This window comes from Pleurodeles waltl, chromosome 5 (assembly GCF_031143425.1).
Source record: "Pleurodeles waltl isolate 20211129_DDA chromosome 5, aPleWal1.hap1.20221129, whole genome shotgun sequence".
NCBI lineage: Eukaryota > Metazoa > Chordata > Amphibia > Caudata > Salamandridae > Pleurodeles > Pleurodeles waltl.
Genome location: NC_090444.1, coordinates 1,857,957,333 through 1,857,983,415, shown reverse-complemented (window position 1 = coordinate 1,857,983,415; position 26,083 = coordinate 1,857,957,333). Strand labels below are relative to the sequence as shown.

At 45.4% G+C, this 26,083-nt stretch overlaps 1 protein-coding gene across 1 annotated transcript in view; it reads right to left on the bottom strand.

The window, feature by feature from the left end:
* LOC138296884 (solute carrier family 22 member 7-like) overlaps nucleotides 1-26,083 on the bottom strand; it is a 363,385-nt gene that overhangs the window by 107,769 nt on the left and 229,533 nt on the right. The window contains exon 5 of the mRNA XM_069236377.1: nucleotides 20,796-20,964. Within this exon, the coding sequence (XP_069092478.1) occupies nucleotides 20,796-20,964 (169 nt within the window). The remainder of the gene's footprint in view (nucleotides 1-20,795; nucleotides 20,965-26,083) is intronic.

Sequence of the window (26,083 nt, the reverse complement as noted above, 5' to 3'; positions counted from 1 at the left end):
GTATTTCACTGCACAAATACAAGTCCTATCCTCACCGCTGATCACCAATGTTAGAAATGGGGTTTTTGGTTGGCAGTCAGGTTACCCCCTGTCCAAGCAAAAGCCCTCACTCTAGTCAGGGTAAGTCACACACTATCCAAGATTATCCTGTGCCCACCCTCTGGTAGCTTGGCACGAGCAGTCAGGCTTAACTTAGAAGGCAATGTGTAAAGTATTTGTGCAATAACTCATACAATACCACCATATAGCACCACAAAAATACACCACACAGTGTTTAGAAAAATATATAATATTTATCTGGATAATTGTAGGTCAAAAAGAATAAAGTTGCAATGGAAAATTGTAGAAATATCACAGGGAAGTGATATAAAGTGTCTTAAGTCTTTAGAATGCAATAAAGTGTCTTTCAAGCACAAAGTACCTGGTTTCTGGTGGAAAATCTCCTCAGAGGGCCACAGGCGGAGAGATGCGTGGAAAAAGGGGGTGTGCGTCGATTTCTCCTCAGCACACAAAGACTTGCGTCGTTCTTTTCCACGCGGGGAAGTCGGGCGTCGTTTTCCGGCGCGCAGACAGTCTCTTTTTGTGGATCGCGGGGATTACCAGATGTCCCGGGTCTGTGCGTGGATTCTCCTGCTGTTTTTCCGGCTGCGCGTCGTTCTGCGGGGCTGCGCGTCGAAGTTTCGATCTCACGGTCGGCGTCGCGTCGATTTCTCCTTGGAAGTCGGGCGCCGGTGTCCTTGCGAGGCCGTGCGTCGAAATTTTGGTCTCACGGCAGGCGTCCCGTCGATTTCTCCTTGGAAGTCGGGCGGCGTTGTCCTTGCGAGGCCGTGCGTCAAAGTTTCGCACTCACGGTAGGCGTCGCGTCGATTTCTCCTGGAAAGTCGGGTGGCTTTGTCCTTGCGAGGTTGTGCGTCGAAGTCTCGATCGTGCCGAGGGCGTCGCGTCGATCAGCGTCGGTGTGCGGCGTTTTTCTCGCCGCGAAACAAACTGTGCGTCGAAATTTTCGGCGCACGGAGCGTCCAAGTGAAAGGAAGAAGTCTTTTTGGTCCTGAGACTTCAAGGAACAGGGGGCAAGCTCTATCCAAGCCCTTGGAGAGCACTTTCACAGCCAGACAAGAGTTCAGCAAGGCAGCAGGGCAACAGCAAGACAGCAGTCCTTTGTAGAAAGCAGACAGGTGAGTCCTTAGAGCAGCCAGGCAGTTCTTCTTGGCAGGATGTAGTTTCTGGTTCAGGTTTCTTCTCCAGCAAGTGTCTCTTGAGGTAGGGCAGAGGCCCTGTTTTATACCCAAATGTGCCTTTGAAGTGGGGGAGACTTCAAAGAGTGGCTAAGAAGTGCACCAGGTCCCCTTTCAGTTTACTCCTGTCTGCCAGGGTCCCAGTAGGGGGTGTGGCAGTCCTTTGTGTGAGAGCAGACCCTCCACCCTCCCAGCCCAGGAAGACCCATTCAAAATGCAGATGTATGCAAGTGAGGCTGAGTACCCTGTGTTTGGGGTGTGTCTGAGTGAATGCACAAGGAGCTGTCAACCAAGCCCAGCCAGATGTGGATTGTAAGGCACAGAAGGATTTAAGTGCAAAGAAATGCTCACTTTCTAAAAGTGCCATTTCTAGAATAGTAATATTAAATCCGACTTCACCAGTCAGTAGGACTTTGTATTACCATTCTGGCCATACTAAATATGACCTCCCTGCTCCTTTCAGATCAGCAGCTGCCACTTCAACAGTGTATGAGGGCAGCCCTAATGTTAGCCTATGAAGGAAGCAGGCCTCTCAGTAGTGTGAAAACGAATTTAGGAGTTTTTACACTACCAGGACATATAACTACACAGGTACATGTCCTGCCTTTTACCTACACAGCACCCTGCCCTAGGGGTTACCTAGGGCACACCTTAAGGGTGACTTATATGTAGAAAAAGGGGAGTTCTAGGCTTGGCAAGTACTTTTAAATGCCAAGTCGAGGTGGCAGTGAAACTGCACACACAGGCCTTGCAATGGCAGGCCTGAGACAAGGAAAAAGGGGCTACTTAAGTGGGTGGCACAACCAGTGCTGCAGGCCCACTAGTAGCATTTAATTTACCAGCCCTATGCACATAAAGTGCACCTTACTAGGGACTTATAAGTAAATTAATAGTCCAATCAGGTAGGATTCCAGGTTACCATGTTTTAAGGGAGAGAGCATATGCACTTTAGCACTGGTTAGCAGTGGTAAAGTGCGCAGAGTCTATAAACCAGCAAAAACAGTGTCCAAAAAAATGGAGGGAGGCAGGCAAAAAGTTAGGGGTGACTACCCTAAGGCTGTCAGGTCTAACAGTAGGTTTTTCTGGCGCCCCGGTTAGGAACCCGATTTCTAGTCCTATGTCCCTTTCTGTTGGACCTTGTGAATTGGAAGCACCCCTTATTCTGACGACAGGTTGTGGTGAAAACTTGTTAGGATTTGATTTGTTGAAAAGATTGTATGCGACATTATATTGTTCTCCTTCGGGAGTACAACTTACACTGGGTAGGAAAATGGTCTCTGCAATGTATTTGTCGAAGGATAAACTTCCGACCGAATTGTCGTTTCTTCCTGATATCATTTGGGCTACTGGTCCTAATGATGTGGGTCTTTTGGAAATACCGCCTTATGTTGTGCCATTGAAAGTCAATGTTAAATTACCACGCATTCAACAATACAAGATCTCTAGTGAAGGTGAAAAGGCGTTGCTAGCGATCATTTATGATTTAATTGAAAAAGATGTAATTGAAGAGACAAGAGGCAACGTTTGTAATAGTCCTGTTCTGCCTGTTTTGAAACGTACTGACCCCTCTAAGCCACCTGTTTACAGGTTTGTGATTGATCTTAGAGAGGTAAATAAGTTAGTTGTGCCACAGTTTCCAGTTGTTCCTGATATCACTGCCATATTAACTATGATTCCAGCTTCCGCCACCTGGTTCTCGGTGATTGACTTAAAGAATGCTTTCTTCAGCATCCCGATTGCCGAGGAGAGCAGGGATATTTTTGGCTTCAGTTTAGGAGGCCGAAGTTTCCGCTTCAAACGCGCTCCTCAAGGCTACTGTGAAAGTCCATCAATATATAGTCAGGCTTTAAAAACACAGCTTGATGCAATTGTTTTACCTGACGGCGCTACCCTTATTCAGGACATTGATGATTTGCTAGTCGCTACAGATACTGAAGAGATTTGTAAAGAAGTCACCTTGTTGTTGATGCGTCATTTGTCTGATTTACATCACAAAGTGTCCCTTTCAAAACTGCAATATTGTCGACAAGAAGTGACCTACTTAGGTCATCTCTTATCGAAGGAGGAAAGGAAACTGACCTCAGAAAGAATTCAGGCAATTGCAAAATTGAGTGTGCCAAGGACACAGAGAGAAGTATGTGCTTTCTTGGGCATTACATCATACTGCAGACAATGGATACTGAATTTGTCTTTGCTGGACAAACCTTTGGTAGCATTGACCTATAAAGATACACCGAATCCTGTTCCGTGGTCTGAAGATTGTCAGAAAAGTTTTTCCGAATTGCGTAATGCCTTATGTTCAGCTCCTGTGTTGGGTACCCCCGACTACAGTAAGCCCTTTACACTGTATGTCCATGAGAGAGAGGGTTGTGCATTTTCAGTGCTGACACAGTCTTTTGGAGACAAGCAGCGCCCATGCGCATATTTTTCGTCGACTTTGGATCGGGTAGCTAAAGCATTGCCGAGTTGCTTGAGAGCCACAGCGTCAGCAGCTGTTTCTATTCGACAGTCTGCTGGGTTAGTGATGAATAATATGTTGATTGTGATGGTTCCACATGCAGTGGACACGTTGTTAAACAGGACCAAGACACAGCATTTAACTAGTGCTCGATTGTCAGGTTACGAGTTGACACTGTTAGCGAGTCATGTGCACATAAAGAGGTGCAATACGTTGAATCCAGCCACGTTATTGCCAATTTCAGTAGAAACAGATGATGTTGAACAACATGATTGTTTTCTTAGGACAGAAGAAGAAACGAAAGGGAGAGTAGATCTTAAAGATACTCCTCTTGTAAAGTGTGATGGTACCTTAAGGGTGGATGGTTCATGCTTCAAGCTTCCGAATGGTGATACGACTGCAGCATATGCTGTCACAACTTTACATACGATTGTTGAAGCTGCACGTATACCACATAATTCAGCTCAAGCAGCAGAGCTGATTGCACTTACGAGAGCATGTGCGTTATCGAAAGGAATGAAAGTGACCATATATACTGACAGCCAGTATGCGTTTGGTGTGGCCCATAGTTTTGGACGATTGTGGAAAGAACGTGGGTTCCTGACTTCGCATGGAACTAAAATTCAGCATGGTCAGTTGGTGAATGAGCTTCTTGAGTCACTGACCTTGCCATTACAAGTTGCGATTGTGAAATGCAGTGCACACAAGAAGGTTACTGATGATGTCGGTCGTAGCAATGCATTTGCTGACGAAATCGCAAAAGAAACAGCAAAAGATGTGATGAATCGAATGTATGTTGCAGGCCCCGCAAGGTGGGTTGGTGACGTTGGAATGTGTGAAGATACGATAGAGGGTGTGAAGTCTCTTCAAGCTGAAGCTTCAGAGAAAGAGTTGAATGTGTGGAAAGAAAGTACGGGTAAATTGGATGAAAATAGTTGTTGGATTGACTTGTCAGAACATCAGCGATGGTTGTTACCCGATGCGTATGTGCTTGCAGTGGTGACAATGGCTCATGGAATGGCCCATATCAGTGTGAAAGGGATTTGTAAGTTGTTGGCTCCAGTATGGCAAAATGCTGGAATTCCTAAATGTGCAGAGAATGTGGTCAAGAATTGCATGGTGTGTCTGAAATACAATCCTGGTAGGGGAACCCCAACTCCAGCTGGTCATTTTACGCCTCCAACGTATCCGTTCGAGGTTTTGCAGCTAGATTTCATCCACATGGAAAGGTGCAACAATCTGAAATATGTACTCGTTGTTGTTTGTGCCTTTTCAAGATGGGTAGAAGCATATCCCTTAAAAGACAACACTGCCATATCCACAGCTAAAGCCCTTGCCAAAGAATTCTTCCCTAGGTTTGGAATGCCGAGAATGGTCTGGAGTGATAATGGGAGTGAATTTGTGGGTCGAGTGATGAAAAAAGTATGTGAGGGGCTAGGTATCCAGCAAAAATTCCACGCTGCATATCACCCCCAATCAGCTGGACTAGTAGAGTGCTATAATGGCACGCTAAAACTGAAGTTGGCAAAGATACAAGCGAGCTCTGGTCTTAAATGGCCTGACGCTCTGCCTTTAGCACTCCTATCAACAAGAATGATTGTGCATTCGCGAGTGGGACGTAGTCCCTATGAAATTGTGTTCGGCCGCCCGGCCAACATATGGGGAGTGCCAAGACCAACAAAATTCAGTGAGATCGAACACCCTGTACTGCTTGATTATTTGTATGAATTGACGGCTAAATTGCGTGTTCTACACCAACAGGTTCACGATACTCTGCCTCAGGTCTCTGAAGCTCCAGGACATCTTATCGATCCTGGATCATGGGTGCTGGTCAAGAACTTCCAGTGGACAAAGAATGACCAGCCCCGTTGGACTGGCCCCCACCTCGTCCTTCTCTCAACAAGATCAGCTGTTCGAGTGGAAGGGAAAAAGAACTGGATCCACGGCGTACACTGCAAGAGGGTCCCTTTTCCTCTACCGTATGACCGGTGGGTCCAGGAGGGGATCGCTGACTCTGAGACTGAGACTGTGCCTCGTTTTTTGCCATTTAGCAATGCACGTGTAAAAGGAACAATTTCTGAACGAGAAAGTGACAATAATTTGCAAGAAGCTGTGCCACCGTCAATTCGATTGAGCACTACAGAGCCTGAACTCTTGTTCCAGAACCAGACAGTACCTGGAAAAAGCCGTTATAATTTGAGACCAAGAACTAAGGACAAATAATTATTTTCCCGTTCCTTTGCTATTTTTTTTTAAAGTGCGGCTCTCTCATCTGAGAAACTTTTCTTATTTTTGTTTTTTTCTTTTCGAACCGCCATCCGGGTTCAGCTGTAGGGTCGTGGTTGTCCAAGTCTTTGGAGTGCAGCTGAAGACGTTAGGTCGACAGTTCTGGTCGGTCTAAGGGAGTTGCCCTGGACTGACAGAAGCATTCCCTAGCATAGAACACCCTACCACCGCGAGCAGCAATTAGAGAGGATGGAGTTTTTCAAGAATGAGAGACCTGCCAAACAGATGGATTTTAAAGCCAGAATGTCTATAATAATGACAAAGAAACGATTTTTGATATTATGTATTTTCATGTTGCTCAGTGTAATGACGTTTTTAATAGGATATGTTTTATTCTCTTTTCAAGTGACATTTGCACCCATTACACAGCCCATACCTCCTTCTACTGTTTCCTCGCATTCTTTTCACCCCCTGCCTGAACACGAGTCTGCCAGAAGATTAGAATTTGTCAACAATTCATTCATTCAGCTTCTACACCAACACCAATTAGTAGTGAACACAACTAACTGTTGGGTGTGTGGTCTTATGCCTCATACTACTGATAAAGGTATCCCTTATCTGGTCCTACCTTTCAGCCATAATGGTTCTGTGTGGGCATATAGAACGGTGTTCATATACGCGTATGAAGCCAACCCCCTACGTTCTGTGAAAGATAATCCTAAGAATAGTGCTCTAGCTAAGGGTATAGTAGATATGATTAGGGAAGATATTTCCTATGAGACTATCCCGAGAGATGAGACACTAGCATATATTGGATGGAACATAACAGGATATGGAGTTACTCTGAGTGGAAACCAGCGAGCAAAGAGATCCTCCCCGATTTGGATTGTACCCCATCAGGGTCACCTATGTCTGCAAGGTAATGGCAAAAATCCCAGAGCTCAGTTAGGGAAAAGTATCTGCACTGAACCATATGTTTTTGCGTCTCAGACTTCTCCTTCGTTATTAGCAGCTAAGGGTACCTATTTCATCTGCCATAATAGAGCCTATACATGGTTGCCCCCTGACTTCTCAGGCACATGTTTTGTTTCGTTCCTGTTACCTCCCACCTACACGGCCGCAGCAGATTACCATAAGACACGCTTAGTTAGAGGTGTCATAAGTAAAGAAGACACTACAGGACAAGAATTTGGAGATTTCGTAAAGGGTTTTCTGCCGTTTTGGGGTCCTATGGTTAACAGCAGGAACATAAGGCAATTGACAAGGGTGGTTGAATCCACGGTAGTTGAAACCGCCGGTGCCCTTGGTAATTTGACTGCTGAGCTCCAGTCGGATCGCCTTATGACTCTTCAGAACAGGGTCGCATTAGACGTCATACTTGCAGACCGAGGTGGGGTATGTAAAGTGATCCAATCAAGTTGTTGTGTTTTCATCCCAGATAACGCTCCAACAGTCTATCAGGCCATTTACAAACTGCATAAGATCTCCGAATCTATTCACGTGGATAAAGGAGATTGGTCATTGATGGGGTGGTTCTGGGAGCTGATATCCGCCTGGGGATGGAAGACTCTGGTAGTCATTGGGATAATCTTAGCCATTCTTTTCCTGTCCTGTTTGTGTGTACATTGTGCTCCTGTAATATGTGGCCTCTGTGCTACATCGTGTGTAAGGAAACCTGTATCAAAAGACGAGCTAAGTAATAGGATGATGCTACAGCAACATCTCAACAACTTTATGAATATTGACCTGGACTCAGATTAGCGTGAGTATGGGTTATTGCCTATGTAAGGGCAAAAGGAGGGTCTGTGGTACTGAAAAATTCTGGACCCGTGTTATAAACATCGTCGTATCACAACGATTTTGGTATCAGCAGACCGAGAATGATTAGAATAGTATGCACAAGCATTGTATTCATATTCAGGTGACGAAGTCACCCGAATATCAGAGTTTCCGTCCTGAAACTCTGAGGTTCCATTTAAACGACAGCCATTTTGTGATTGTCCTCACATAGGCCAATGACTAATGCCGAAAACGAGTCTGAAGGACACGTACATCTTTGCTGACTCCTCTGTGACCTGGGCAAGCTGACTCCACTGCCTGAAGCCAAACCTGTTTGCCAGTTTTCTTTCCCAGTGGCCGAATGAGATTAGTATCAAGGCACAACACATCATAAAACCTTTAATCACACACAAACCATGCCTAATCTTACACACACCTGTCCCTGTTTCTTTCTTTATGACTTGCTTTACAAGGAGGAGGTGCCTGTTTATATTGGGGGCCCGTCGATATCTGATGAAAGTACTGAGCCTTGCCGGGTAATTGATTGAGGGCCGGACAAACTGAAATATGACTTGTCATCATTAACCCTGCTATTTCTTTGTAGTGAAAATATGTGAATGGTCAACTGTAAAATAAGAATGTTTGCCTAAAGCATAATATTTTGTATAAAAGAGAAGGTTAGCTTTGCAAGAGGAGCAGTCTCCTGAGAATATACACCGTGTTGTACTTCGAGGATACCTGTTACTGGCTGCAGCCAATAAACAAGATCTTTGACTTCACCAAGAAGACTCTGTGTTTCTGTAGTCTGAAACAGGAAGGACTCGAAGTCTTAGGGGGTGTTCCCTGGCACCACTGGGTTCTGAAAAACCCAGTACTTCACACCCTTGCACTATGATGCAAGAATGCCTGTGTTGGTGCCGGCAGCTAAATTGAGCACAGGGGGAAACACAGGGGTGCTCCAAATTTCTGTAAATATGACACATCCCTGCATTTCAAAAGTGGCACAGCACAGCGCTGCCAATTTTGTCGCAGCAGTGCACCATTTTTATGTGATTCTGGGACAAAGACTCTTTCCTTTACCTCTCACTGCATTCTTGACAAAGTACACAAGGATCACATTGGTGTTTGGTGCTATTCTTTGTAAAGCACGATTTGGACAGCAAACAGAGATTTGAACAATGTGACACTTCTTAGATTGTAAAGAAGACTTGTTAGCACAGATTGTACAGGTTATACACGTACAAAAATGTGCATATTTTTCCCAGGGAGTACAGATTTTTAAACACTCTTTTTTTATAAGTTGATAATTCACACATGAGTGTGTTCGGGTTCTTTTATCACTGTTCGGAAAGGAGAAAATAACTGTGTGCCCCTCCCATCTTATGTTGCTTGGCAACAACAAAATTCCCTTTTTAGGTCGAGCTTAGAGACCTGTTGGGATCAGTATAGGACTTTGCTCCTGCCTGCCGCTGCCTACCGCTCACTATAGGTTGAAGGCAGTGTCGCTCTTGTTTTGCTGACTCCTGACTGGTTTGATATCTGATACGTCACTTCCTGTACTTGGCTGAGGAGCACCGGCCAAGTGCATTTTAATTACGCCTGGAATGTTTTTCTGTTGTTTGGGGGAACTCTTTTTGTTAATTGTTTCCTGCTTTGGCTCTGAGTGTAAGCACTTGTGTTCTCATGCCTGGTTAGTTTTCTGAGTTTGCGTTTTCTTGTTCATTACTTTACACAATCAGAAAATGTTGTGTTTTATGTGTGTGTTTTTGCTGTTCATTTTCTTTTTTTTGTTGCTTCATGGAGCGTGAAATCAATCGGAAGGTATTAAATCCTAAACGTGTCTCTCTCTGCACAGCGGGAGAGCTGATACTAAAATATTAACTGGGAAATTCACCCCATAATGTTTTGCGGGGCATTCCTGTTTCCACAAAGGTTGGCATCCTGTAAATGAACCTTATACATTCAAGTGGTTCTCCCTGCACAGTGGGAGAGCTGATGCTGCAAAAACTCACTGGGAAACCCGTCCCCTGATGCTTTCAGGATGTTCTAATAATGCGGATAAAACACAATTATGGCCTTTCCGTCAACTCGGACTCAATAGTTTTACAGTTAGCTTACTCCACGCTGCAGATCAGTCCACATCGGTAGGAAAGTGGTAGCTAAAATCTCCAGTGGACCGTCTTCATTTCTTTAATGTGGGGTTACGGTTTCAATGAGTGCGTAGAACTATTGGCATCCAGGGGAAGATTATCTGCGGGTTTTTCGTAAATGTTTCACAATGTTTACTCTAATCCTATTTGGGCGCTGTGCGGCGTGGTTACCAGGAACCCTGCGCTTCATCTGCAGCAGGGGACAATATACAGAGTCACGCTCATCTTTTTAGGTCGAGCGTTAGCGTTCGGACTGCTGTATACTGGCCAGTTCTGCCTCTTTGTCCTGCTTTTTTTCACTTTGGGAGCAGCACAAAGAACTGTGTAATTACGCTATGTCCTGTTTATCTGTTCTGTAAGGGACTTTTTTTTAGCATTTGCCTGTTTCACTTCAACACTGTGGGTGTTTGTTCAGTCCCTCCTCCCCACTAGCTCCCTTTGCAAACATAATAAAATCAGTGGGGGGCTTTTCCAGGGCCAGCTTGCTCTCCCCTCACAGTTTTTTTATGTTGTGTAAACATGATTCCGTTTCTCGTACATATTTTTAAAAGGTCACGGTAAAACACGACCCATGTGTTTATGCGAGTTGAGCTGTAAAGCTTATTGCTTTCATCCCCGTGTGCGCTGATCAGTAAAACACAATCCATGTGTTTATGAGAGCTGATGGAACTGGAAGAAAATGCGCTCTCATATTGAGTGGCTGTATTCTACTTGCAGCATTAACTCCTGTGCTTACTTTGAGCGGGTGGTTGCCGATCGGGAATACCGTCGCTTTTGTTTTAGGCCCGGCACTTATTTCTCTCCACATCAGACATTTCAACGGGTCTCGCATTTGCTCGAGTTAGAGCTAATAGCGTTGTAAACTCCTAACTGGACTTTTCTTGCCACACAAATGAAAAGAAACAAAAACGCAGCACGGTCGTGCTGGGGTTTACATAGCTCACTTTTTGTTGCAGATTCAGCAACATGCCATTTCTGTGTTCTGCACTTTACAGCAAATATCCATGTAGGGCTACATTTTGTCTTCGAGGCACTACAAAAGCAGCGGCAATGAACGGGAACCCAGACATGGCGTTTGTCACCAGTTCCTGAGTGGAGACAGTTGTGAATCTGTAGGAGAGCGCTGAATGCTAACAAGCACAAATTAATTAGCAATCATTTCAGGAGTCCTTGTACCCCGGGGCGATTTTTAGTAAATGTATTGTTTGCAATGAAAACAAAAAATAGTTAAAAAGGCACCCTGCTGTGTGGCCAGAGAATCATAAAACTAAATTTCATTTTTGTTTTGAGAATGGGGAGGGTATGATTTACAAAGTTCCAAGTGCATAATTAAAACACAATTGGCTTACTACTATTTTGAAACAGTATCCACCGAGGATTCCTGGAGTTCTGTTTGAAATCTAGGATATTTGGGCCTCTCATACTACCTTGCAAAACATTTACACACGTGATAAAAATCTGAACGTAAAATGCTGCGTTAAATGCACTGGAAGGCTGAACATTATAACCTAAAGCAGTAAAATGTTGTTTTTTGTGGTGAATGCATTTGCCTTTGCACGCAAAATAAATACGGGAATGTTCCTTCCCCATTCCCACCTTTTAAAGCCAAGAGTAATCCAGCATGCACTTCCAAAATTATTTGCAAGACTGACAAACCTAGGAGTGTGTGGGTCACCCAAAAACCATCCCACCAGAACAGCCACATTAGCAAATATATCATACCTTGAATCCCACCACTCCTGGTTCTGCCACTCAAAAGGTTAAGCTGTCTGAATTATTTTCCTTTTTATGCCTAAGGGTAGCTTAAGGCATCGGTACCATATATATGAACTAGGATATATACATGTAGGAGGCTGGCCTGGCTTGTAGTGGGTACCAATGGTACTTACACCTTATGCCAGGTCCAGTTATCCCTTATTAATAGAGTGTAGTAGTGTTCTAGCAGCTAAGGCTGATAGAGGTAGCTATAGCAGAGCAGCCAAGGCTGAACTAGGAGACATGCAAAGCTCATGCAATACCACTTATATCATATAGGTACTATATCATAAGAAAGACAATACTCATCGTTACTAAAAATAAAGGTACTTTATTTTAGTGACAATGTGCCAAAAATATCTCAGAGTATATACTCCTTTAGGAGGTAAGTAACATACACAAAATATACACAACTAACCAAATCAGGTAAGTAAAACAGTCAGAAAGTAGTGCAAACACTGTAGAATACAATAGGATGCAATAGGCCTAGGGGCAACACAAACCATATACTAAGAAAGTGGAATGCAAATCACAAATGGACCCCTAGGCTAGTGTAGTGTGTAGAGGGTCAATGGGAGTATAAGAAAACACTAAGGGGCATATTTATACTCAGTTTGCGCCGAATGTGCGTAAACATTTTTGAAGCACATTCGGCGCAAACCTTGCCCCATATTTAAACTTTGCTGCCCGACCCCACGGACGTCAAAATTCCTCTGTGTGAGTCATTATTTGGATGCGAGAAACAGCCTTGCGTTAATGACATGCAAGATAGGAGTTCCCGCCTAAAAAATGACTTTAAGGCCTGTGCACCTTATTTATACTCCAGCATCATTTTGACGAACAGGAGGGGGCAGGCCTTAAAAAACGGCGCACAGCCTGATGTGCACCGTTTTATAACGCCTGGGTCAGGGCAGGTGTTAAGGGACCTGTGGGCTCACTTCCATGGTCTATGAACATGGAAGGAGTCCAGAGGTGCCCTTCCCTGCCCCCAAGGACACCCCTTGCCACCCTTGCCCTCCCCAGGAGGACACCCATGGATGGGGGGGACCCATCCCAGGTAAGTACAGATAAGTTGAGGTAAGTATTTTTATTTATTTTTTTAAGTGGCATAGGGGGGCCTAATTTGGGCCCAGACTGCAAAGCACTGAAGACGGATTCCTGGACCTGAACTCCTGCAAAAGAAGGGGACCAAGTCCAAGAGTCGCTAAAGTGTCTGGGGGGGCAGGAGCACACTAAACCCTAGATGAAGGTGCCTCCTGTTGGAAGAAGCTGCAGGTTTTGCAACAACGACAGGAGGTAGGAAGTGTGCAGAAGATGTCCCACTGCGTGCTGGAGGATGCAGAGTTGTTTCCTTGGCAAAATACCACAAACATGCCTTGCTAGCTGCAAGAGTCACGGTTGGAGAAAAAGGGTGCTGCCTGGGTCCAGGAAGAACCAGGATGTCGCCACTTGGGAGAGGAGACAGAGGGGGCCCTCAACAACGTAGAGAGCCCTCGGACAGGAAGGAAGCACCCACAGAAGTCTTTGAACATGGGTTCAAGAAATCTGAACATGGAGGTCATCTCAACACTGCAAAGAGAGGTCCCACGACACCGGAGATCAAGTAAGGGAGCTGAGCATCGCAGGACGGAGTGCTGGGGACCAAGGCACAGCTGTGCATGCAGCATTTCTTGGAAATGTGAACAGAAACCCTTGTAGATGCAGATCACACAGTGCATAGGATTACTGTCTGGGGAGGGGAGGCAAGGACTTACCTCCTCCAAATTCAGACAGTTGGACCACTGGACCGTCTGGGTCACTTGGGTCCACCACCTGTGTTCCAGAGGCCACGCTCGTCAGTGTAGTGTAGCCATTTTAAATATAGCCTTTGCATGTTTGCTTAAAGCATTAGGCCTCTGTGCACTTTGTTCTAGATGCATTTTATTTAGCCTCGCACTGTTATTTTTCAATAACCAGTTTCACAGTCTTGTTTTATTTTCTTCTATCACGCTGTTTAGCCTACTTCAGCCCCGGAGTTCTCAAACAATACATTCTTGCTCGCTCTGTGCTTCAGTCAAGGATACAGTCTGGTACATTGCCGATAGACGTGGTAGGAGTTTAGTCTTTAGGGTTCGTAGAAAGCACACATTCTTACGTATGGACGCTTCTTAGAACACCGGCGTGCTAGTTATAAAAACACTTCCTAGTCCTAGTACACGTAAGAGGGAGATTCCGACCAGAGAACGACAACGAGACGCTGACTGCCCTGTTGCAGATGCTGATCCAGATCACAGGCCTTTGCTCAGGTTTGAGGGTTGATGTCCTCCCGGGGAATCTGAAAGGCAGGCATAGAGCTTAACATGCTGTGCTCAAAATAGAACTTAGAAGAGAGAACGTAATCTGGTAACACTATGATAGCGTTATTTCTATGTTTCACTCTCCTCGTTACTATTTAAATCCTTTTTTTTTTTTTTATTTGGAAAGGAATAATACAGCAAATACATTCTTAAATCATTTTACACTGGATACATTTACTATTTCAATCCTACTGTGTGGTGTGGTTCTGGTTATACAAGCATTGTTATCTAAAATGCAGTTGTTTTATTAAATCAATCTGTAAAACTTAAACTGCCACTGTCATTTGTATATGAGACCACACTTGGTATGAGAGAATTGGTTGGGATCTGAATGACCACGACTTCCCTGAGAAGCTCTAAGATGCCATGCACTCGGCTGCCCAATCATCCCTTCCCTTTGTCAGAGATGAGGCACTACTAGTTAGCTGGAGCAAAACCGGATTGAGGGTGACAAGGGTCCTTCTCCGTGGGTTAGACTTAGTCCCCCACACTGAGAACGACCCTGCTACCCAAAGATCCAGTAGTCTCATTAGGATAATGAGAGCTTACGCGACATCAGGATGAGAGGGTACCCAGCGTACCGGTGAAGCTGAAGTTTGGTGCCTGCTGAAGCAGGGGGAAGATTCCGTCAACCCACTGGAGATTTCTTTGTTGCTTCCAGTGCAGGGTGAAGGCAGGCAGCCTCCAGAGCATATACTACCAGGAAACAGTCGAGAAAGCCGGCAGGATTAGGCGCTACAATGTCGCTGCTAGTCTTCTGGCTACTTTGTTGCAGTTTTGCAGGCGTCCATGAGCAGTCAGTGGTTGATCCTTGGCAGAAGTCGAAGAGAGAAGTGCCAAGGAGTCCTTCTGGATTCTTGCAAGTCATAATCTGAGGAAAAGCCCCCAGGAGAGACCCTAAATAACCCTCAGAGGAGGATTGGCCACCTAGTCAGGTATGTAGCTATCAGAGGAGGTCTCTGACGTCACCTGCTGGCACTGGTCACTCAGAGGCCTCCAGAGTGCCCTCACACCTCTGGAAACAAGATGGCAGAGGTCTGTTACACACTGGAGGAGCTCCGGGCACCACCCCTGGGGTGGTGATGGACAGGGGAGTGGTCACTCCCCTTTCCTTTATCCAGTTTCACGCCAGAACAGGGACTGAGGGTTCCCTAAACCGGTGTAGACTGGCTTATGCAAGGAGGGCATCATCTGTGCCCTTCAAAGCATTTCCAGAGGCTGGGAGAGGCTACCCCTCCCCAGCCTTTAACACCTATTTCCATAGAGAGAGGGTGTAACACCCTGCTCCCAGAGGAAATGCTTTGTTCTGCCTTCCTGGGCCTGGGCTGCCCAGACACCAGGAGGGCAGAACCCTGTCTGCGGGATGGCAGCAGCTGTAGCTGCAGAGAAAACCTCAGAGAGCTGGTTTGGCATTACTGGGGGTCCATAGTGGAGCCCCCAGGATGCATGGAATTGGCTCCCCAATACCAGATTTGGAATGGGGGGACAATTCCATGATCTTAGGCATGTTACATGGCCATATTCTGAGTTACCTTTGTGAAGCTACATATAGGTATTGACCTATATGTAGTGCACGAGTGTAATGGTGTCCTCGCACTCACAAAGTCTGGGGAAATGGCCCTGAACTATGTGGGGGCACCTTGGCTAGTGCAGGGGTGCCCTCACACTTAGTAAATTTCCACCTAACCTTTAGCAAGTGAAGGTTAGACATATAGGTGACTTATAAGTTACTTAAGTGCAGTGAAAATGGCTGTGAAATAAGTGTTCGTTATTTCATGCAGGCTGCAGTGGCAGTCCTGTGTAAAGGTTTGTCCGAGCTTCCTATCGGTGGCAAAAGAAATGCTGCAGCCCATAGGGATCTCCTGGAACCCCAATACCCTGGGTACCTAGGTACCATATACTAGGGAATTATAAGGGTGTTCCAGTGTGCCAATCGAAATTGGTAAATGTAGTCACTAGCCTATAGTGATAAATTCAAAGGCAGAGAGAGCATGAGCACTGAGGTTCTGATTAGCAGTGCCTCAGTGACACAGTTAGGCACTACATAGGTACACACATTCAGGCCACAAACTATGAGCACCGGGGTCTTGGCTTGCAGGATCCCAGTGAGACAGGCAAAAACATACTGTCATACATGTAAAATTGGAGGTAGCATGCCAAGAAAGATGGTACTTTCCTACAATACACTTTATATACAGCTTAAACATTCTATTTACATTACTTTAAGACTCCTATGGGCATTCCACATACTATAGCATCTCTGTGCGGTAACAAAATGCTGAACAAAAGAGAGTGAATTTGGATTAGTTGCGAGTAGTTGATATCATTTGCAGGGCACAGGCTTTGACAAGAGATCATATCACAAAGTTGCACTGGAGCACTCCAGCTGCACCTCTCACTCTGTACTGTTCGCCGGCAGCACTCCCATTGCACTGACCATGTACCGCCCATCCTGCGCTCAAGCTAACACTGCGACCTTGATGCCTTCACTCCTCCATTGTCCAGCCCTGCTCGCTTCATCCAAGAAGACTTTACTTGGGCATTGTGCATAGGCCATTGTACAGGCTGCGCAATGTGTGCATGCTCTTTAAATGTACATCCTTTGGCAATAATTACATGACCATGTTTCTTCCAAATGCTATTTTTATTGTGGTGCCCTCTAGGGGATGTTCTGACCATTACAGTCTAATGCCAAGTGTAGGAAGGAATGCACAAACACAGTTTATTTCTGATAAAGGTTTAACATGCTGCATGGCTCAATACTTATAAGATCCCAAAGGCAAGATTGTCATGTATAACTCCACCAGCTCTAACTCTTGCTAATGCGAGACCTAATGCATTGCAAATGCTTTTTGGTAAAGGCTGACAATTCTTGCACCCCTTTCCCATCCAAAACAAAACTATTATTGCAAATTTATAAAGTGGTGGTAACAAAAGGTTGTGACTTGCAGAATGCGGCAAACCTCTGCACTGAATGTCACCATTCACCAAGGAAGGAACAAACAGAATGCTGTTCTCATCTAATTGCAGTGATGCAGATGCCATACCTTGCCAATGACACAGGTGCTTGAGAGTGAACAATATACAGGCACATGTTGCACTGATTAAACTCCAGTAGCTGGACTGCTGGGTGCCTTCTCTCTGCACAGAGAGTGGCGACTTTGGCAGCCCATAGGCGGCAAGCACTGGACTGGACACATACTGAAACCATAATGCATGTTCTCAACAAATTTGGACTTTTCTATTCAAATGACATCCGCATTTCAGAAGGCATATTGGGGCACATTTAGGAAAAGTGGTGCTACACCCACTTGTATTGCACACCTTAGCACCCCTTAATGCCACCATGTGTACAGCGTATTTAAAATATGGCGCACCATGGAGGTAGTTCGGGGACTAGCGTCAGAATTTCTGACGCTAGTCCGGCACTTTGCAGGATTAACGTAAACATTTTTTGACCCTAATCCTGCAAAGCACCCAGAGGCCAATTGTAACCAATGGGAGCCTCCTTTTAATGCCTCCTCTGAGCAGGCATTAAAAGTACCGACAAAATGATCTTTTAGATTTCTTTGAGCCATTGTTTTGGCATTCCTAATGGGGGAAATGCCCCTTTGGATACGTTATGCCTGGCTCAGGAATAATGTAGCGCAAAGGATTCCAAAGTGGAGCAATGCATGCATTGCACCACTTTGTAAATATGGCGTGGCGTTTTTGTCCTCCAACGCCACATTAGAGTAAAAAAAATGACACTAAAGTGGCATTAGAATGGGGCTAGAGGCTCTTAAATATGCCCCATTGTGTTTTTTCCTAGCCCTTTGGGCAGCTGTTACAGGATTCATTTGATGCTCAATGCCCGAGGAAGTGGAAAGAAATTATTCTAGGGGGTGAGCACCAACTATTCCAGTTGGACAAAGCATTATACCGTGGATCACTTTAAGCCATAGAGTATTCAATTGAGATTTAGTACAGAGGAAATATAACTGTACCACGAAACCCATGAGGGAAAGGGTTCATATATCGACTATTCTGCTTTAGCTGTATTTTTTGATTTATTGATATTTGTATCACGAGGACAACCCTACTGTTTTAGTTTAAGTTTATTTGAATCACAATGGAATATAGATATTGAGGTGTTTACATTTGTCAGTTAAGAAACTGTTCAGGTCTGAGACAGTGTCTGGAAACAGTGTGGAATCACTTCTGGGGTAAGACCTCCTGCATTGCCTTAGGTGGGCAATTTGAAACAGGAATAAAAAGGCTTAATTTATTATTGTCTGGTCGGATAAGGAGCTTATTCTATTAATGCACAGATAATATGTAAGAACTTAAAAACTGGGCTAGTTTATCAGGCAATAGTTTGATTCTTAATTGAGTATTTATGCAATATTTTCTAAAAAAAAATTGTCGAGTTATTGTCTTTATTTCCCCTTATTATAGGGCCAAATGGATGGAACTTTTAGATGAATAGAGACTATTTGTAATTCAGGATTATAATGTGAATGGAGTTCTAGGTTGATACGTTTTTGAAGAAAAGCTAGAGAATCAGCTGCATGAAGTTCCTGTAATCACATTATTGGGTTGAATGAGATGTTTCATATCTTGATGGAGTAATTTCTTTTTGTACCTGAGATAGTTTAGGCATTAGGAAACAAGAAAGTGATGCTTCAATTTCCGGATGGGGTACCTCGAATCCACACAGGATCGCAATAACTTTGACGCCCAGTGACAATGCGTGAGAAATGCGGCTTCATGCTGATAGAAAAACCGCTGCAAGCGGGTGTTGCTTAATTTCTCCAGCTGTGATGCAGGTGATGCATCGATTTCAGCCACAAGGTGGGTGGCGTGTCGCTTTTACAACCGCTCTGCAGGTAGTGCATTGAAATGTTCCCTACACGGCTTCCTGTAGGTGGGTTTAATTCCTTGCTCTACCAGCTTCACCTTTGAAGGGCTCAAGGACTGGCTAGGGCATCACTTGGCAGGGCAGGATTCTCAAGAGAGTACAAGTGTGGCAGAGGAAGTCTTTGATGGCCGTGAGACTTCAGAACAGGAGACAAGCTCAGTCCAAGCCCTTGGAGACACTTCACAAGCCGGAATATAGCACAAAGTCCAGTCTTTGTCCTCATTCAGGCAGAAGCAGCAACTGCAGGCCAAGCCAGCAAAGCACAGTTACAGGCGAAGGGGCAGTACTCCTCCTCCAGCTCTTCTGCTCTTCCGCTCTTCTACTTGGCAGAGGTTCCTCTTGGTTCCAGAAGTAATCTAAAAATCTGGGGGTTTGGGTCTACTACTTATACCCCTTTCTGCCTTTGAAGTAGGCAAACTTCAAAGGAAAGTCTCTTGTTTAAAAGATCCTGCCTTGCCCAGGCCTGGCCTCAGACACACACCAGGGGGTTGGAGACTGCATTGTGTGAGGGCAGGCATGGCTCTTTCAGGTGTAAGTGACCACTCCTCCCTCCACTCTAGTGGCCTATCGGGGTATGCAGACTACGCCCCAGCTCCTTTTGTGTCACTGTCTAGTGGAGATTCAAAAGCAGCCCAACTGTCAGTCTGATGCAGAGAGGGAATACACAAGCAGGCAGAATCACAAAATGGTTTAAACAAGAATATCTCAATTTTCTAAAAGTGGCATTTTCAAACTGATTATTTAAAAACCAACTTCACCAAAATATGTATTTTTAAATTGTGAGTTCAGAGACCCCAAACCCCAAAACTCTATCTGTTCTCAAAGAGAAACTGTACTTATAAGATATTTAAAGGCAGTCCCCATGTTAACCTACGAGAGAGATAGGTCTTGCAATGGGGACAACCAAATTTGGCGGTATTTCACTGTTAGGACATGTAAAACACATCAGCACACGTCCCACCTTTAACACACACTGCACCCCACCCATGGGGCTACTTAGGGCCTACCTTAGGGGTGGCTTACATGTATAAAAAGGGACGATTTGGGCCTGGCAAGTGGGTACACTTGTGAGGTCAAATTGGCAGGTAAAAACTGCACACACAAACACTGCAGTGGCAGGTCTGAGCTATGTTTGCAGGGCTACTTATGGGGATGGCACAACCAGTGCTGCAGGCCCACTAGTAGCATTTGAGTTGCAGGCCCTGGGCACCTCTAGTGCACTTTACTAGGGATTTACTAGTAAATCAAATATTCTAATCAGGGATAAACCAATCACCAATACAATTTACACAGAGAGCATGTGCACTTTAGCACTGGTAAAGTACACAGAGCCCTAAAACCAACAAAAACTGGTCAGAAAAAAATAGGAGAAAGGAGGTAAAATGTTTGGGGATGACCCTGTAAAAAGGGCTAGGTCCAACAGACAAAAGTTGTTGTGTTGGAATAAACTTTATCCTTTGAACATTACAGACTGATTAGTTTGAAGGAGTGAAGAAATAAAGTGTGTGTTTGTATGTGTGTATCTATTACTGCAGTTTCAGATCTTGAGAGAAAAAATATTTAGGAGAAAGACTAGTACAGGAAGAGAGTTAGATTGAAGAGGACAAGATATTATGGAGATTGTGGAAGTTCATGAGAAATTTGACAGAGACAATGTTGACAAGACTTTTGGCATGTGAAGTTGTGATGTATCAATGGGTACAAAAGTCATAGATCTGGGCACAATTGTCAAGATAACAGCACGTAAAAAGTACGAGAGACCACATTCATCTCACTGAGATGCATTGACTGGGTGTGTCTGGGATACCACTGTTAAAAGCTAAGAAAACATAAGAGGTATAGTGGACGTAAGCTTCTATTTAGTTCTGCTGGAAGAGTCCTGTCTGGGATTGCAGTCCTGAATATGCAAGGTATCTATAAAACAAATGTAGTCCTGCTACGGCGCTATTCACTCACCATATGCTGATGATTCCCAAAATATAGGGAGACGTTACAGCAACAAGAAGCCAGCGCCAGTCCCGGATCAGGTACGCCACCAAAGGCAGAAGCATGAACCCAATGCTCCAGTACATGCTCATAAAACACCCAATAAAGGTCCGGTGCTTTGTATTCACCCATTCCAAAGCTGGAATATAAAAGACACTGATCAGACAGTAATTCTCGGTGGTCAACATGTAGCGCAAGGTTCCGTAACTGCACCAGGAGATAACCCATTTAGCAAGTTCCTCAGAACTCCAATGGGCCTTTCTTTTTAGTTTACTTTTTGTGTGGGAATGTATTTTTTTATTGCTTCTTTTACCCCACAATATACCAAACCAGTACTGTCATACAGTAGCTTTCTCGCTTCAGTAACTGCAAAGTTTGGGAGCAATTCCTTGCAGTAGAACTGAAGGCAGGTCTTGACCCATTGGGATTAGACAAAGTAGGGATTGTTCATTGGTCAGTCCTGGTTCTTCATGGTTTTACAACTCTTTATCTATTTGTCTTTAATCATATATATTACTTGTCTTCATCCTTCCAATAGCAGTATCATGAACAGAAACACAATTCCAAGATTTCTTAATAAGTCCCTTATGATACAACATCTCAATTTGTTGTGTTGAGTGTGTGATTGTTGCAGTGAGACTTGAATTCCCTTTCAATCACTATTAAACAAAGGGGTATAAGACAGTATGAAAAGAGGAAGTAATTTGCAAGACAGAGCCCACTGATTCATGACCCAGTGGATTCTGTGCTCAGTAGTATCTGAACTTTAAACCCTTGTAGTTGGGCTCCTCTTGGTTGAGAAACTAGTTTGAACATGGATGTCACCATCTCAGTATAAACATTGTACTTCATCTCTTACAATCTGGCAAAACACATTTCAGGAAACACGTAAGCACAATATGTGTAAGCCTCTCTTCCAAAGCACCCACAGAATTTGCACCTGTACCACTATGTGAAAGGCTTCACCTTTCAAAAACAAGAAGTGCATGAGTTCAGTCTCCATATTTATTCTAAATAAGCACAAGGTAAAATTTGCTTTGACACATACAGATTAAGGGTTTTTGTGGCCAAAGAATAAGATCTGCTCATCTGACTGATACTGAAGAAATACTATGTAGCATTGTCTTTCTTATAGTGAACTGTGAGTTGTTTTCTATATTGGCTACGAAAATCATTGCCCATTGAGCATATACTCTCTTTCACCACAAATGCTATTTTCAAGGCTCCCAGCTTATTACTAACAGCACTTGTGGAAAAATATAGCCAAGATGAAGTTCACCTGCTATGATATTCTATGTGAATCTGGAAATCACAATGAAAATGTTAGACTGAAATATATCTAATAAACAACTTGCAGCGTATGAAGATGCTCCTAAACAGACTTCCAGATCAAAATGCATTATTGTTGCCTGATACCCAAATTTGATGTATGTTATATCCTGACTTCTGGATTGGATGTGTGCCTTCGGACAGGCATCCATTACCTTTTAAGTTGTTGTGAGCAGAGGTGACCTCAGGCAAAAAGGCAACACTGAAACACCTTCTACAGTGTATTTCTGGCAATAGCACCACTGTTTTACCATCCAGCCACCTAATACAGGTCTAGCGCAGAGAATTAATCTGACTTGACATCCTCTTCCCTCCCAAAAACCTGCCATACTTGGGGGCATATATTTTTTTTATGCAAATGCGGCACAAACTTAACTCCATATTCATATTTTGACGCTAGACATGTCTATCGTCAAAATATTGGAGTTAATGCCATTTCTTGGATGTGTGAACCCACCTTGCGTCAACGAGATAAAAGGGAGGCATTCCCATCTAAAAAATTGTGCTATCCCCATAGCCCCATATTTATCTCCCCATGCTAAAATGATGCACAGGTGGGAGGTGGACCCAAATAATGGCATTAAGCTTGCTTAGCGCCATTATTTAACCCTGGGTAAGATACATTGGTGGCAAATTGTGAACCTTTATCCGTGGCTATATGTTCAGGTATTACATGATACATATTTTACCAAGGAATCACAGCAACAGTCTTGCAAAGTTCCAGAATGTTTGATTTTGTTCAACTGCATGAAATGACCAAGTTTGGTCAATAGGTCTACTATTACCATAATAGTGCTGTAATGTGCATCTCTTTTGAGTTCAAGTGCAAAGTTCATAATGATGCAATGTCAATTGTTTTAGGAGGATGGGCCAGAGCGTTTTGGGTATGGTTCACTCTGCAGATAGATAGGTGCAGCAAGTTAGGCTAAAAGAAGCTGACCTTCTCCTCAATTAACTTAGGCCCTCATTATGACATTGGCAGTAAATCCCACTTACCGCCACGCTGACAGCCGCCAACTTACTGCCTCCGTGACAGATATCCGTTCACCATATTATGACACACACACACCAATCCGTCAATTTTCAGCCACATACACAAATCTGCCACATCAAAGGTCAGTGATAAACTGGCGGTATCAAAACCCACACCGTTACGCCAACAGAACTACGCCTACCACATTATGACCCACGAATCACCACGGCGGACATTCAACGGTGGTAAACCATTGGTGGTACATACCTCAGCACTCACAATGGACACCCATATATAAAACAGCACCACATTGGACAATTCAAACAACACACACCTGACACCCATACACACACCCCACCCACAAACCACTATAAAACGCACATCCATATTACCCATAACCCTTTACAAACATCAATTACTGGCAGGAGATTGACACCAAGACCACTTACACAATTAGAGCCACCACTATTCACACCTATGCACCACTCATTCACTACACATCACACACCCCAACACATTACCCAACACACCTCACAGAATACCCATGGCACCACAAAGACACCCCTGTTTCACAGAGGAGGAGCTAAGGGTCATGGTGGAGGAAACTGTCAGGGTAGAGCCACAGCTGTTTGGAGCACAGGTGCAGCAGATGTCCATTGCAAGGAAGATGGGGATATGGTGGAGAATCGTGGACAGGGTCAACACTGTGGGACAGCACCCAAGAACTAGGGATGGCATCAGGAAGAGGTGGAACGACCTACGGGGGAAGGTACGTTCCGTAGCAGCAAGACACCAGCTCGCGATCTAGAGGACTGTCGGTGGACCCCCACCTCCTCCCCCACAACTCACAGCATAGGAGGAGCAAGTCTTGGCAATACTGCATCATGAGAGCCTGGCCGGAGTCGGAGGAGGACTAGACTCTGGTAAGTTAACTCTCTATTATTATCACCCCCATACCTGCATGCCATCACATACCCTCACCCTCACTCCCATAATTCCACCACTTCCCACACACCCCACCTTCACATCTCACTCATCCCAATGCCAAGCCCTGCATGCTGTACCAATGCATGGACACCACTCACAGCCCTGCAGGGACACTCACCACTAAAGCATGCACACTATAGAGAATTAACTATCCCAGCATACACTAACATACACAAGTGAAAGCTGCCAGGGCAAATCCAACCAAAGAGGGGAAGCCACAGATGTACAATATGTCAGACACAGAAACCATAAAACATCATTTATATCCCCACAGGTACCCCAGCCAATGACACCGGAGAGGAGGTGCCAGCAATGTCCAGTCCCTCAACTGAAGAGGCCCACAGTGATGATAGCAACTCTGGTCTTCAGGATCTGGATGACCTACCTTGCCCATCAGGGACCTCTGGACAACCGGTTACCCAGGCCCAGTCACACACCTTCCCCATCAGGAAACACCACCGCAGCACCCACCCAGCGTACCCATACCTCTGTCCCCAGAACACATCAATCAGCAGTGTGTCCACCTCTACAGGGACCCCAGGCACCTCGCCCACAAGACAATCAGGGACCTGGAGTCAGTGGCAGTGGGCACACGGTTCAGGGGACAGAGGCACAGACTAACAGGGAAACTGGGAGGACTGCTGTGCGCCAGAGGGAGGACAGGCCCAGGGAACCAACTCTCCAGGAGGCACTCGCAGAGATCCAGGGAGCTTATCAACATTCCCAGGACACAATGGGCCAGATCCTGGACAATGTGCAGGAAAACAGGCGGTTGCAGGAGGGACAGTACCAGGGGATCAGGGAGGACTTGCAGGCCATCAACAACACCCTGATCTCCATTGCAGGGGTGCTGGCAGACATGGCCAACATTATGAGGGAGGCAGTCTCACACCAGGGGCCCCTGCTACTAGCCAGACATCTGAACAGCCTTCCACCTCCGCTGCCGCTAGTGGCCAGGAGGCCCCGCCACAGGACTCATAGGCCACTAGCACCCCTGCCCCTGCAGAAGGTGAACCACCCCACAAACGTTCCCTACGATCCAGACAGAAGCCAGAGACACTTGCCAAGACACGCTGCTGCTAGCGTGTTCGAGGCCCTCCTCCACCCGCAGGCATCCTCCTGCGCCTCATCCCTGGTGTCTAGTGGGCTCTTGTAAGCTTCGCTAGACCCGTGTGCTCTCTGCCGCTTTTCGTCGTATCTGTAAGTGTTTTTCCACTTTTCAGCACCTTGCCTCCTTGCGCTCTTGCCCCCATTTGTGCCCCTTCTGATTGCTGTATTCCGATTGTATTTTGTGCCATTTATCGTATTTTGTGACTGTTTTTGACTTGTGCCTTACTTTTGTTATTGTGCCTTGTTTTTCCTGGTTTTCGCCCCTTGTGCGCTCCCCCTTGCCGTTTTCTCCCTGCTGCTGCCTCCCCGCGGCCCGCCCCCCTCGCGCCCCCATTCGCCGCTCCCTCCCACCTCCCAGCTGCTCCTCCCTCCCCCCTCCCTTCTTAATGGCTGGCGCTGCGCGTCGCGAGTGAGCGACCTCTGACCTGTTTTTGGTCTAGAGCTCGCCCCCCACGTCCGCAGCACCACCTTGCTGTCTCGTGCCCCTGACCCCCGCCCACGCTGCTGCTAGCGTGTTCGAGGCCCTCCTCCACCCGCAGGCATCCTCCTGCACCTCATCCCTGGTGTCTAGTGGGCTCTTGTAAGCTTCGCTAGACCTGTGTGCTCTCTGCCGCTTTTCGTTGTATCTGTAAGTGTTTTTCCACTTTTCAGCACCTTGCCTCCTTGCGCTCTTGCCCTCATTTGTGCCCCTTCTGATTGCTGTATTCCGATTGTATTTTGTGCCATTTATCGTATTTTGTGACTGTTTTTGACTTGTGCCTTACTTTTGTTATTGTGCCTTGTTTTTCCTGGTTTTCGCCCCTTGTGCGCTCCCCCTTGCCGTTTTCTCCCTGCCGCTGCCTCCCCGCGGCCCGCCCGC